Raw genomic sequence first — 13,038 nt, forward strand, 5'->3', positions numbered from 1 at the left:
GTGAATTGGTCATTTGCCTAATACCTAAATCCTTGAGTTGGTTAATTCTCTGAATTTGCTGTTGTAATTCAGTTACTGGCAAATTTCTAGTTGGTGAAAAGATTTTAGGAGGATTACTCTGCCTTAGTACTTAGTGTGATGAGTGACAGAGGATAGGTACTCAACAATTACTGAATGGATAAAAGATATCAAAGTGGTGTCAACATTATCTGTCTTTATCATTTGGAAAGGCTTGAGCTAGATGTGAGATAATTTGGAGCCAGAGAGGCTCTTTCTTGTAAATTTTAGTTGAAACATAGAAGTGATATTAATCTGCTAGTTGCAATGAAAATAGAACAGCTTTTCAAATGCATGATAATTCCCCAAAGCCATACTTAGGGTTATGAATAGAGGAAGTATTATATTTTATATTTGCATAACATCTTGTAAATATTTCACAGCCTTTCACACCCTTTCACATCAGTTACTTCACTGGAGTCTCACAGCAATTCTGATAGGTCCGTGAAATCTAAATCATTCCCAGTGGACATTTTTGGAGCTTGAAACATCATTTAGATTAGGATTTATCTGTAAGGAACAGAGTCTAAAACAAGCTAGAAGTCAAGAACTAGACAGTTCAGAATGGAAATGGTCGCTCTTGCTTCTTCATCCTTTATAGCTTTCATTGCCATCTTGTGGCCCAAGATGGTGCTGCAGAGGCAAGAAGAGTGGCAGTGTTCCTGGCATCAGGGAAAAGAAAGGGACAAAATAAATACACGTCCCCTTTCTTAAAGTTGCAAGGGAGGCTGGGTAATGTAATTTTTATTCCAGGTGGGTTTGTGTCCAGATAAAAATTCAGAGTTCCTGAAACTATAGAAGGAATGAAGGCGAAAACAAATGTTGGGAAACCTACCAGCAATCTCTTCTTCTGAATAAATCAGGCACAAGAGTTGAGCACAAACTTGGGTATTCTGACACCAGGATCAGAGGTTCCTTCCTTTGTGGTTCCCCATCCCAGCTGTTCTTTTTTTTAAATTGAGATCTAACTTATATTAGGTGAAATGCTCAGATCTTAAGTGTACAACCCAATAAGTTTTGACAAATTTAGTGTCTGGAAATATTTCCAGTTTGTCCCAACCAAGATGTAGAATATTTCCACCACCCCAGAAGCTTCCCAACCAAAAGGTAGAATATTTCCATCACCCCAGAAGCTTCTCTTGTGACGCCTCCCAGGCAATTTCCACTCCCCATATGCAACTACTGATCATAATTTTTATCATCATGGAAGTTTTGCCCCTTCAAAAACTCATAAAACAGGGACGCCTGGGTGGCTCAGTTGGTTAAGCAGCTGCCTTGGGCTCAGGTCATGATCCCAGCGTCCTGGGATCGAGTCCCACATCGGGCTCCTTGCTCGTCAGGGAACCTGCTTCTTCCTCTGCCTCTGCCTGCCATTCTGTCTGCCTGTGCTTGCTCTCTCTCCCTTTCTCTCTCTGACAAATAAATAAATAAAATCTTAAAAAAAACTCATAAAACAGGATCATAAAATATGTATGCTATTGTGCCTGACTTCTTTCACTCAACATAATATTTTTTAAGATTTGTTGTGTCATCTGGGTGTGGTGCATAAAGAATGAATTTTGGAACACTGAAAAAAAAATAAAAAAAAAGATTCATTGCATTGTGGGTTACAATAGTTTGTTCTTTTTGTTTGGTGAATAGTATTCCACTGTATACATATACCACAACAGAAGAAAATGTATTCTCCTGTTGGTGGACATCTAGTTTGATTTCAGTTTTTCTTTTTTGATTTCAGTTTTTGTTTGTTATGAATAAAAGCTACTATACACATTCGTTGACATTCCCATTTTTAAAAAAAGCATAAACCAAATGAACTATTTATTTATTTATTTATTCTGCAAAATACCTTTTTGGAAGATCTATGTATAGATATATTCCTAATTCTGAATGAATCTGTGCATCATTTATAGTGGTGGGGTTTGATTAGAACTGGAGAAGGGAGGGATTAACCCATAGCCAATGGGCTAATCTTTACCAGGTTAGGAAATAAAACCAACCTCTTATAACAAATGAAACTTAGGCGAACAGACAGTTTTATACCACAAACATTTTTTTTCTATTTTAGCTTTAAAATACCTTCAAGTTCATTGCTTATTACATTTAAAATAAATGGGATGGGGTCCATCAGTATTTTTGCAATGTTTTGAGCAGCTCTATACCACAAACATTTTTGACAAATGTGTTTCCTATAACAAATAATCATAGACTCACATTAAAAAATTATCTCCCTTAGATTTTTAAACTGAATATTTCAATATAGAATATATTTTGACTGGCAGATTTTCACAGAACCTCAACCTCATAATGACCTTTAGAGAATAAATACATGTTTTACTTCAAGATTTGGAGCTTTCTTGTAATTGTGTTTTATTAGAGTCCTGTATAGAGTAAGTGCGAACTCTAGGTAAATTTATTCTTTTACATTTCTTTTTTTTTTTTTTAATTTTTTATTTTTTCAGCATTAACAGTATTCATTATTTTTGCACCACACCCAGTGCTCCATGCAATCCGTGCCCTCTACAATACCCACCACCTGGTGCCCCCAACCTCCCACCCCCCACCCCTTCAAAATTCTCAGATCGTTTTTCAGAGTCCATAGTCTCTCATGGTTCACCTCCCCTTCCAATTTCCCTCAACTCCCTTCTCCTCTCCATCTCCCCTTGTCCTCCATGCTATTTGTTATGCTCCACAAATAAGTGAAACCATATGATACTTGACTCTCTCTGCTTGACTTATTTCACTCAGCATAATCTCTTCCAGTCCCGTCCATGTTGCTACAAAACTTGGGTATTCATCCTTTCTTTTTTCTTTTTTCTTTCTTTTTTTTTTTTTTTTTTACAGCTTTATAAACATATATTTTTATCCCCAGGGGTACAGGTCTGCGAATCGCCAGGTTTACACACTTCACAGCATACTACTACTACTACTACTACTACTACACTACTCACCATAGTACATACCCTCCCCAATATCCATAACCCCACCCCCCTCTCCCAACCCCCTCCCCCCATCAACCCTCAGTTTGTTTTGTGAGATTAAGAGTCACTTATGGTTTGTCTCCCTCCCAATCCCATCTTGTTTCATTTACTCTTCTCCTACCCCCTTAACCCCCCATGTTGCATCTCCTCTCCCTCATATCAGGGAGATCATATGATAGTTGTCTTTCTCTGATTGACTTATTTCGCTAAGCATGATACCCTCTAATTCCATCCACGTCGTCGCAAATGGCAAGATTTCACTTCTTTTGATGGCTGCATAGTATTCCATTGTGTATATATACCACATCTTCTTTATCCATTCGTCTGTAGATGGACATCTAGGTTCTTTCCATAGTTTGGCTATTGTAGACATTGCTGCTATAAACATTCCGGTGCACGTGCCCCTTCGGATCACTACGTTTGTATCTTTAGAGTAAATACCCAGCAGTGCAATTGCAGGGTCATAGGGTAGTTCTATTTTCAACATTTTGAGGAACCTCCATGCTGTTTTCCAGAGTGGTTGCACCAGCTTGCATTCCCACCAACAGTGTAGGAGGGTTCCCCTTTCTCCGCATCCTCGCCAGCATCTGTCATTTCCTGACTTGTTAATTTTAGCCATTCTGACTGGTGTGAGGTGATATCTCATGGTGGTTTTGATTTGTATTTCCCTGATGCCGAGTGATATGGAGCACTTTTTCATGTGTCTGTTGGCCATCTGGATGTCTTCTTTGCAGAAATGTCTGTTCATGTCCTCTGCCCATTTCTTGATTGGATTATTTGTTCTTTGGGTGTTGAGTTTGCTAAGTTCTTTATAGATTTTGGACACTAGCCCTTTATCTGATATGTCATTTGCAAACATCTTCTCCCATTCTGTCAGTTGTCTTTTGGTTTTGTTCACTGTTTCCTTTGCTGTGCAAAAGCTTTTGATCTTGATAAAATCCCAAAAGTTCATTTTTGCCCTTGCTTCCCTTGCCTTTGGTGATGTTCCTAGGAAGATGTTGCTGCGGCTGAGGTCGAAGAGGTTGCTGCCTGTGTTCTCCTCGAGGATTTTGATGGATTCCTTTCTCACGTTGAGATCCTTCATCCATTTTGAGTCTATTTTCGTGTGTGGTGTAAGGAAATGATCCAATTTCATTTTTCTGCATGTGGCTGTCCAATTTTCCCAACACCATTTATTGAAGAGGCTGTCTTTTTTCCATTGGACATTCTTTCCTGCTTTGTCGAAGTTGAGTTGACCATAGACTTGAGGGTCCATTTCTGGGCTCTCTATTCTGTTCCATTGATCTATGTGTCTGTTTTTGTGCCAGTACCATGCTGTCTTGATGATGACAGCTTTGTAATAGAGCTTGAAGTCCGGAATTGTGATGCCACCAACTTTGGCTTTCTTTTTCAATATTCCTTTGGCTATTCGAGGTCTTTTCTGGTTCCATATAAATTTTAGGATTATTTGTTCCATTTCTTTGAAAAAAGTGGATGGTACTTTGATAGGAATTGCATTAAATGTGTAGATTGCTTTAGGTAGCATAGACATTTTCACAATATTTATTCTTCCAATCCAGGAGCATGGAACATTTTTCCATTTCTTTGTGTCTTCCTCAATTTCTTTCATGAGTACTTTATAGTTTTCTGAGTATAGATTCTTAGTCTCTTTGGTTAGGTTTATTCCTAGGTATCTTATAGTTTTGGGTGCAATTGTAAATGGGATGGACTCCTTAATTTCTCTTTCTTCTGTCTTGTTGTTGGTGTAGAGAAATGCAACTGATTTCTGTGCATTGATTTTATATTCTGACACTTTACTGAATTCCTGTACAAGTTCTAGCAGTTTTGGAGTGGAGTCTTTTGGGTTTTCCACATATAGTATCATATCATCTGCAAAGAGTGATAGTTTGACTTCTTCTTTGCCGATTTGGATGCCTTTAATTTCCTTTTGTTGTCTGATTGCTGAGGCTAGGACTTCTAGTACTATGTTAAATAGCAGTGGTGATAACGGACATCCCTGCCGTGTTCCTGACCTTAGCGGAAAAGCTTTCAATTTTTCTCCATTGAGAATGATATTTGCAGTGGGTTTTTCATAGATGGCTTTGATAATATTGAGGTATGTGCCGTCTATCCCTACACTTTGAAGAGTTTTGATCAGGAAGGGATGCTGTACTTTGTCAAATGCTTTTTCAGCATCTATGGAGAGTATCATATGGTTCTTGTTCTTTCTTTTATTAATGTGTTGTATCACATTGATTGATTTGCGGATGTTGAACCAACCTTGCAGCCCTGGAATAAATCCCACTTGGTCGTGGTGAATAATCCTTTTAATGTACTGTTGAATCCTATTGGCTAGTATTTTGGCGAGAATTTTTGCATCTGTGTTCATCAAGGATATTGGTCTGTAGTTCTCTTTTTTGTTGGGATCCTTGTCTGGTTTTGGGATCAAGGTGATGCTGGCCTCATAAAATGAGTTTGGAAGTTTTCCTTCTATTTCTATTTTTTGGAACAGTTTCAGGAGAATAGGAATTAGTTCTTCTTTAAATGTTTGGTAGAATTCCCCCGGGAAGCCGTCTGGCCCTGGGCTTTTGTTTGTTTGGAGATTTTTGATGACTGTTTCAATCTCCTTACTGCTTATGGGTCTGTTGAGGCTTTCTATTTCTTCCTGGTTCAGTTGTGGTAGTTTATATGTCTCTAGGAATGCATCCATTTCTTCCAGATTGTCAAATTTGTTGGCGTAGAGTTGCTCATAGTATGTTCTTATAATTGTCTGTATTTCTTTGGTGTTCGTTGTGATCTCTCCTCTTTCATTCATGATTTTATTTATTTGGGTCCTTTCTCTTTTCTTTTTGATAAGTCTGGCCAGGGGTTTATCAATCTTATTAATTCTTTCAAAGAACCAGCTCCTAGTTTCGTTGATTTGTTCTATTGTTTTTTTGGTTTCTATTTCATTGATTTCTGCTCTGATCTTTATGATTTCTCTTCTCCTGCTGGGTTTAGGGTTTCTTTCTTGTTCTTTCTCCAGCTCCTTGAGGTGTAGGGTTAGGTTGTGTACCTGAGACCTTTCTTGTTTCTTGAGAAAGGCTTGTACCGCTATATATTTTCCTCTCAGGACTGCCTTTGTTGTGTCCCACAGATTCTGAACCGTTGGGTTTTCATTATCATTTGTTTCCATAAATTTTTTCAATTCTTCTTTAATTTCCTGGTTGACCCATTCATTCTTTAGAAGGATGCTGTTTAGTCTCCATGTATTTGGGTTCTTTCCGAATTTCCTCTTGTGATTGAATTCTAGCTTTAGAGCATTGTGGTCTGAAAATATGCAGGGAATGATCCCAATCTTTTGATACCGGTTGAGACTTGATTTAGGACCAAGAATGTGATCTATTCTGGAGAATGTTCCATGTGCACTAGAGAAGAATGTGTATTCTGTTGCTTTGGGATGAAATGTTCTGAATAGATCTGTGATGTCCATCTGGTCCAGTGTGTCATTTAAGGCCTTGATTTCCTTGTTGATCTTTTGCTTGGATGATCTGTCCATTTCAGTGAGGGGAGTGTTAAAATCCCCTACTATTATTGTATTCTTGTCGATGTGTTTCTTTGATTTTGTTATTAATTGGTTTATATAGTTGGCTGCTCCCACGTTAGGGGCATAGATATTTAAAATTGTTAGATCTTCTTGTTGGACAGTTCCTTTGAGTATGATATAGTGTCCTTCCTCATCTTTTATTATAGTCTTTGGCTTAAAATCTAATTGATCTGCTATAAGGATTGCCACTCCTGCTTTCTTCTGATGTCCATTAGCATGGTAAATTCTTTTCCACCCCCTCACTTTAAACCTGGAGGTGTCTTCGGGTTTAAGATGAGTTTCTTGTAGGCAACATATAGATGGGTTTTGTTTTTTTATCCATTCTGATACCCTGTGTCTTTTGATTGGGGCATTTAGCCCATTAACATTCAGGGTAAGTATTGAGAGATATGAATTTAGTGCCATTGTATTGCCTGTGACTGTTATTGTATATTGTCTCTGTTTCTTTCTGATCTACTACTTTGAGGGTCTCTCTTTGCTTAGAGGACCCATTTCAATATTTCCTGTAGAGCTGGTTTGGTGTTTGCAAATTCTTTCAGTTTTTGTTTGTCCTGGAAGCTTTTAATCTCTCCTTCTATTTTCAATGATAGCCTAGCTGGATATAGTATTCTTGGCTGCATGTTTTTCTCATTTAGTACTCTGAATATATCATGCCAGCTCTTTCTGGCCTGCCAGGTCTCTGTGGATAAGTCTGCTGCCAATCTAATATTTTTACCATCGTACGTTACAGACTTCTTTTCCCGGGCTGCTTTCAGGATCTTTTCTTTGTCACTAAGACTTGTCAATTTTTACTATTAGGTGACGGGGTGTGGACCTATTCTTATTGATTTTGAGGGGGGTTCTCTGAACCTCCTGAATTTTGATGCTTGTTCCCTTTGCCATATTGGGGAAATTCTCTCCAATATTTCTCTCCAATATACCTTCTGCTCCCCTCTCTGTTTCCTCTTCTTCTGGAATCCCAATTCTTCTAATGTTGTTTCGTCTTATGGTGTCACTTATCTCTCGAATTCTCCCCTCGTGGTCCAGTAGCTGTTTGTCCCTCTTTTGCTCAGCTTCTTTATTCTGTGTCATTTGGTCTTCTATATCGCTAATTCTTTCTTCTGCCTCATTTATCCTAGCAGTGAGAGCCTCCATTTTTGATTGTACCTCATTAATAGCTTTTTTGATTTCAACTTGGTTAGATTTTAGTTCTTTTATTTCTCCAGAAAGGGCTTTTATATCTCCCGAGAGGGTTGCTTTAATATCTTCCATGCCTTTTTCAAGCCCGGCTAGAACCTTGAGAATCGTCATTCTGAACTCTATATCTGACATATTACCAATGTCTGTATTGATTAGGTCCCTAGCCTTTGGTACTGCCTCTTGTTCTTTTTTTTGTTGTGAATTTTTCCGCCTTGTCATTTTGTCCAGATAAGAGTATATGAAGGAGCAAGTAAAATACTAAAAGGGTGGCAACAACCCCAGGAAAATATGCTTTAGCCAAATCAGAAGAGATCCCGAATTGTGAGGGGGAGAAAGGGGATAAAAAGGGGTTCAAAAAGAAAAAAGAAAAAAAGAAAAAAAAGAAAAAAAAAAGAAACTATTTAAAAAAAGAAAGCCGATAAAGAAAAAATATAAAAAGAGGAAAAAATATATATATATTAGATAAACTATTTAAAAAACGTTAAAAAAGGAAACGGTAAAAGTTAAAAAAATTTAGCAGAAGAAGAGAAAAAGAAAAAAAAAAATTGAAAAAGAAAAAAAAATTAAATTAACTGCAAGGCTAAAAAATCATGGGGAGAAAGCCATGAGTTCCGTGCTTTGCTTTCTTCTCCTCTGGAATTCCGCCGCTCTCCTTGGTAGGTGAACTTGGTCCTGGCTGGGTTTCCCGTAGATCTTCTGGGGGAGGGGCCTGTTGTAGTGATTCTCAAGCGTCTTTGCCCCAGGCGGAGTTGCACCGCCCTTACCCGGGGCCGCGCTGAGTCATCCGCTCGGGTTTGCTTTCGGGAGCTTTTGTTCCCTGAGCGCTTTCCGTAGAGTCCGGAGGACGGGAATGAAGATGGCGGCCTCCCGGTCTCCGGCCTGGAGGAGCCGAGAGCCTGGGGCCCCACTCCTCAGTGCGCCCTCAGAGAACAGCGCCCAATGACTCCCGTCAGCCTGGCCTCCGGCCGCACTCCGAGCTGACCGAGCCTGCGACCGGTTCAAGGCAACCCCGAGCTGAGAGTCAGTCCTCGGCTCTGTCTCTGTAGCCGGCTTCCCCGTTCTGATACCGGTAAGCTCTGCGACACTCAGACTCCCCCGATCCTTCTGCGACCCTGCGGGACCTGAGGCCGCGCTGACCCCGCCTGGGCTTCACCCCAGTTAAGCCTCTGGAGCGATGTCCCTCAGCGGAACAGACTTTTAAAAGTCCTGATTTTGCTCCGGTGCTCTGCCGCTCGCCGGGAGCCGGCCCCTCCCCCCGCGGTCTATCTTCCCGTCGCTTTGGATTCACTTTTCCGCCAGTCCTACCTTTCAGAAAGTGGTTGATTTTCTGTTTCTAGAATTGCTGTTCTTCTTCTCTTCAATCTCCCATTGGATTTGTAGGTGTTTGCAATCTTTAGATAAGCTATTTAGCTGATCTCCCGCTACCCGAAGTAGTCTCAGCCTGCTACTTCTCCGCCATCTTGACTCCTCCCTCTATTCTTTTACATTTCTTATTGATTCTGAAGTTACCTACACGGATGTACAAGATTTTATTATCCAGGTCCTGCTTCCCATGGGGTTGTCTTCTGGATTAGGAAGGGGAAAGGTATGGCTGGCTCTCTGGGAGCAATCTTTTCTTACTTGATCATGACGGTGTCCCCCCTGGTATTTCTCAAGCAGTGCAAACTCAAGGCTGAGCTGCCAGAATTCAGGAATACCTGGGAGCAAGTCTACTTAACTCTTATTTTAAATCAGATGGAACTGAGACTCAGTGGCTTGGTCTCAGCATTTCCAAGTCTGAGGCTACAGGGTGAGCAGATCCTCCATCTGGAAACTCCTGCAATATATGAGCTCTGGTTGGTAGCCAGGTCTTACTATTTTCCAATTGGCTAGCTGAGGAACTTGCAAGAGCTGTCTATTCTCTGGGGATTATTTAAATCTCTGCATTCAATGCACAAGAAAGTTGCCATCAAGTGCATGGCATTTTACAAAGTGCTCTCAAATAGTTCTGGTCTTTGCCTGAGACAAGCTAGACAAAGTACTAGGTACTGGGATTCAGGGATGGAGAAGCTATGCTCTTTGTTCTTGGGGAATCTTTGTTCTTTCAATATTTACTGACCACCTATAATGTACCAAATACTGGGCTAAAAAAGCTAGGGAACGTCTATGCCCCCCATATCCACTGTTCGTTTTATTTTTTTAAAAAAGTAATTTCTGCAACAACGTGAGGCTAGAACTCACAACCCCAAGATTGAAAGTTGCATGCTGTACTGACTGAGCCAGCCAGGTGCCTCTCCCTGCATTCACTGAATGTTCATTCTATCTACATTCATTCTATCTATCACTGAATGCTAATGTTGGCAGTGCTTCAGTTAGCACTGGAGATGGTGTATGAGCCAGCTATAATCCCTGTCTCTAGAAAATTCACAATTTATTGGGGGGGGGCTGTTGATGGCCACAAAGCAATTACAACTTAGTGTAGAAAGTGCTGTGATTTGAAAATGTCCTGTGAAAAGGGGGCCACTGACTTTAAGGGTTTCTGGTTTCTGGGAAGAATTAAAGGCAGCACAGAGGAAGGGAACTTAAGTTCTGGGATGGGCTGGGGAATGGGGATCTACCTGTGAGGCAGGTAGTATCATCATGCTGCAGTTTGGACATTGAATCTGTGAGAGGTTAAAGGACTTTTAGATATCACATAGATACCACCTGAAGAAACCTGATGTCAACATGGGAATCTGGACTGCTAGCAGTGCTTTCTTCCTTGAATGGCCTCTTGGTAAAATTCCCCAGCTGAGCTGAGAGTTTGGTGCTGGTCTCTACTGTCTTTGTCTCTGAAGACATAAACTCTAATGGTGATTCCCTTCTGGTCATGATGATCCTTGATCAGCTGAGCCTGCCCCAGTTGCTATAGGAAGAAAGATTTGTGGCAGGAGTGGATGGCATGTCACTCTTAGTCTCAGAACCCAGGAACCTCACTGTAGGAGGGACTGTATTGATATATTGATACATACAGACCTCAGCCACCTTGGGTTAAGTCCAGCATGTCTGAGGACAGTGTGCAAATCAGTCAGCGCACAATATTGGTGATGCCACAAGGTGTTGGAAGGCTGGATGTAGAGAAGATTGTGTCAGAGAATATGTGTGCAGTCTGGCCAGAGGGTGTTTTGTGTTTCTCTTGCCACTGGGCGGCATATGATAGGAGGTATTAGTAAAGAGAAAGAATGGTGTATGGATGGAACTAGATCCTTGGAAAGGGATGAGGTCACCAAGTGACCAAGTAGAAGGAGGGAATTAGGAGAAGCAAAAATAAGAAAGAATGCTGAGAGTCAAGAGACATTTTTTCTGGTCTGAAGGGTAAGTGGAGTGGTTAGAATCATATTCTGCAAACCAAGGATGGACAGGGAACAAAAGGAAGTGGGAGGGAGAGAAGCTGCTGGCAAAAGACAGCTAAAAGCATTCAAAGGCCATACGGAGACCTCTAACATGGAGATAGCACCACTGTCCTTGCTGCCACCATCATCCAAGGAGGCATTCGTCTCCTAATAGGTGCCCCTTTTGCTGGTCTGCTCCCACTAGTCCAACTTCTACATACAAAGTGACTTTACTTCCCAGTTGACTAACATTCCTGATGAGTCTCCATGGTCTGCAGGATAAACCCCCAAGTGCATAACCATCCCTCAGGAACTGGTAATAAACTCTACCTCTAGTTTTATCTTTGCTCTTCTGCCGTTTACTTCAGCCACACTTGGGTGGATTTTTGTGGCTTTGTATACTCTTCTTACTTTTTGGAATGATCTTCCTTTCTTCTATACTTAAACTAATTTCTACTTATCTTTCAATATTCAGCTCACAAACTTTTCAGATTTGCAAGGGATTATTATGTAATTCATGCACTTGATGAAGCAGTCTTTTGTATCATTTCAGATCACCCCACCCTAATCATTGCCTCCTCTGGTGACTTCATGGCTAATACACACAATGTGACTGAATTCATTTTTCTGGGACTTTCTCCCAATCAGAAGGTGCAGAAACTTTTCTTTGTGCTATTTCTGCTTTTGTACTTAGCAGTTGTGCTGGGGAATTTCCTCATTGTGCTCACTGTCATGACCAGCAGATGTCTTGGTTCCCCTATGTACTTCTTCCTCAGCTACCTGTCCTTTGTGGAGATCTGCTACTCCTCAACTATAGCTCCCAAACTCATCAAGGATTTGCTGGCTGAAAGGAAAGCAATTTCTCTGTGGGGCTGCATGACACAGCTTTTCTTTATGCACTTCTTTGGTGGCACTGAGATCTTCCTGCTCACTGTGATGGCCTATGACCGCTATGTGGCCATTTGTAGGCCCCTCAACTATACCACTATCATGAACCGGCAGGTATGTGCTGTCCTGGTGGGAATGGCATGGGCTGGGGGCTTTGTGCATTCCTTTGCCCAAATCCTTCTAATCTTCCACTTGCCCTTCTGTGGTCCCAATGTGATTGACCACTATTTCTGCGACCTCCTTCCCCTGCTCAAACTTGCCTGCTCTGACACCTTCCTAATTGATCTGCTGATTGTTGCCAATGGAGGGACCTTGTCTGTGATCAGCTTTGTGATCATCTTAGCCTCCTATGTGGTCATTTTGCTCCATCTGAGGACTCAAAGCTCTGAGGGGAGGAGCAAGGCCCTCTCCACCTGTGGGTCACATATCACCGTGGTTACCTTATTCTTTGGGCCATGCATCTTCATCTATCTAAGGCCTTCTACCACCTTGTCTATAGACAAGACAGTGGCTGTATTCTACACAGTGATCACCCCACTCCTCAACCCTGTCATCTACTCCTTGAGAAATGCCAAAGTGAAGAAGGCCATGAAGAAGCTGTGGATCAGGACAATGAAGCTAGATGAGAGATAGAGGCTGAGTCTCGGCATTAATCCGTGGGTGTGGAGTGGTGCTGAGTCCAAACTGAAGGGGCAGAATGAGATGAAGGAAAGTTCCCAGGGTTTTTATCTCTAGAGTAATTGTTATTTCTAGAGTAATTTGAACAGTCTCATCTTCAGAAACTCTTCTAATCACTTTTAAGATAATTCCTCTTATGGACGTACTGTAACTTGATTAGGCATTTTATGTTAGATGTTTACGTTGTTTCTAATCTTTTTACTGCTATAAATAACACTATGGGAGTATTTTTAAAAAAGATTTATTTGGGAAAGAGTAAGGGTGAGGGGGAAGAGCGTAGAAAGGAGAGAGAGAGAATCCTTGAAGGAGACCCTGCTCTGAGCGTGGAGCCCAATGCAGGGCT

At 41.0% G+C, this 13,038-nt stretch overlaps 1 protein-coding gene across 1 annotated transcript; it reads left to right on the forward strand.

The window, feature by feature from the left end:
- The first annotated feature begins 11,720 nt into the window (after positions 1-11,720).
- Positions 11,721-12,650, forward strand: LOC125078890 (olfactory receptor 4X2-like). The gene has a single exon (XM_047692131.1). It carries the CDS (start codon positions 11,721-11,723, stop codon positions 12,648-12,650), a length of 930 nt encoding a protein of 309 aa, XP_047548087.1.
- Positions 12,651-13,038: the final 388 nt, after the last annotated feature.

The sequence above is a fragment of the Lutra lutra genome, chromosome 10 (assembly GCF_902655055.1).
Source record: "Lutra lutra chromosome 10, mLutLut1.2, whole genome shotgun sequence".
NCBI lineage: Eukaryota > Metazoa > Chordata > Mammalia > Carnivora > Mustelidae > Lutra > Lutra lutra.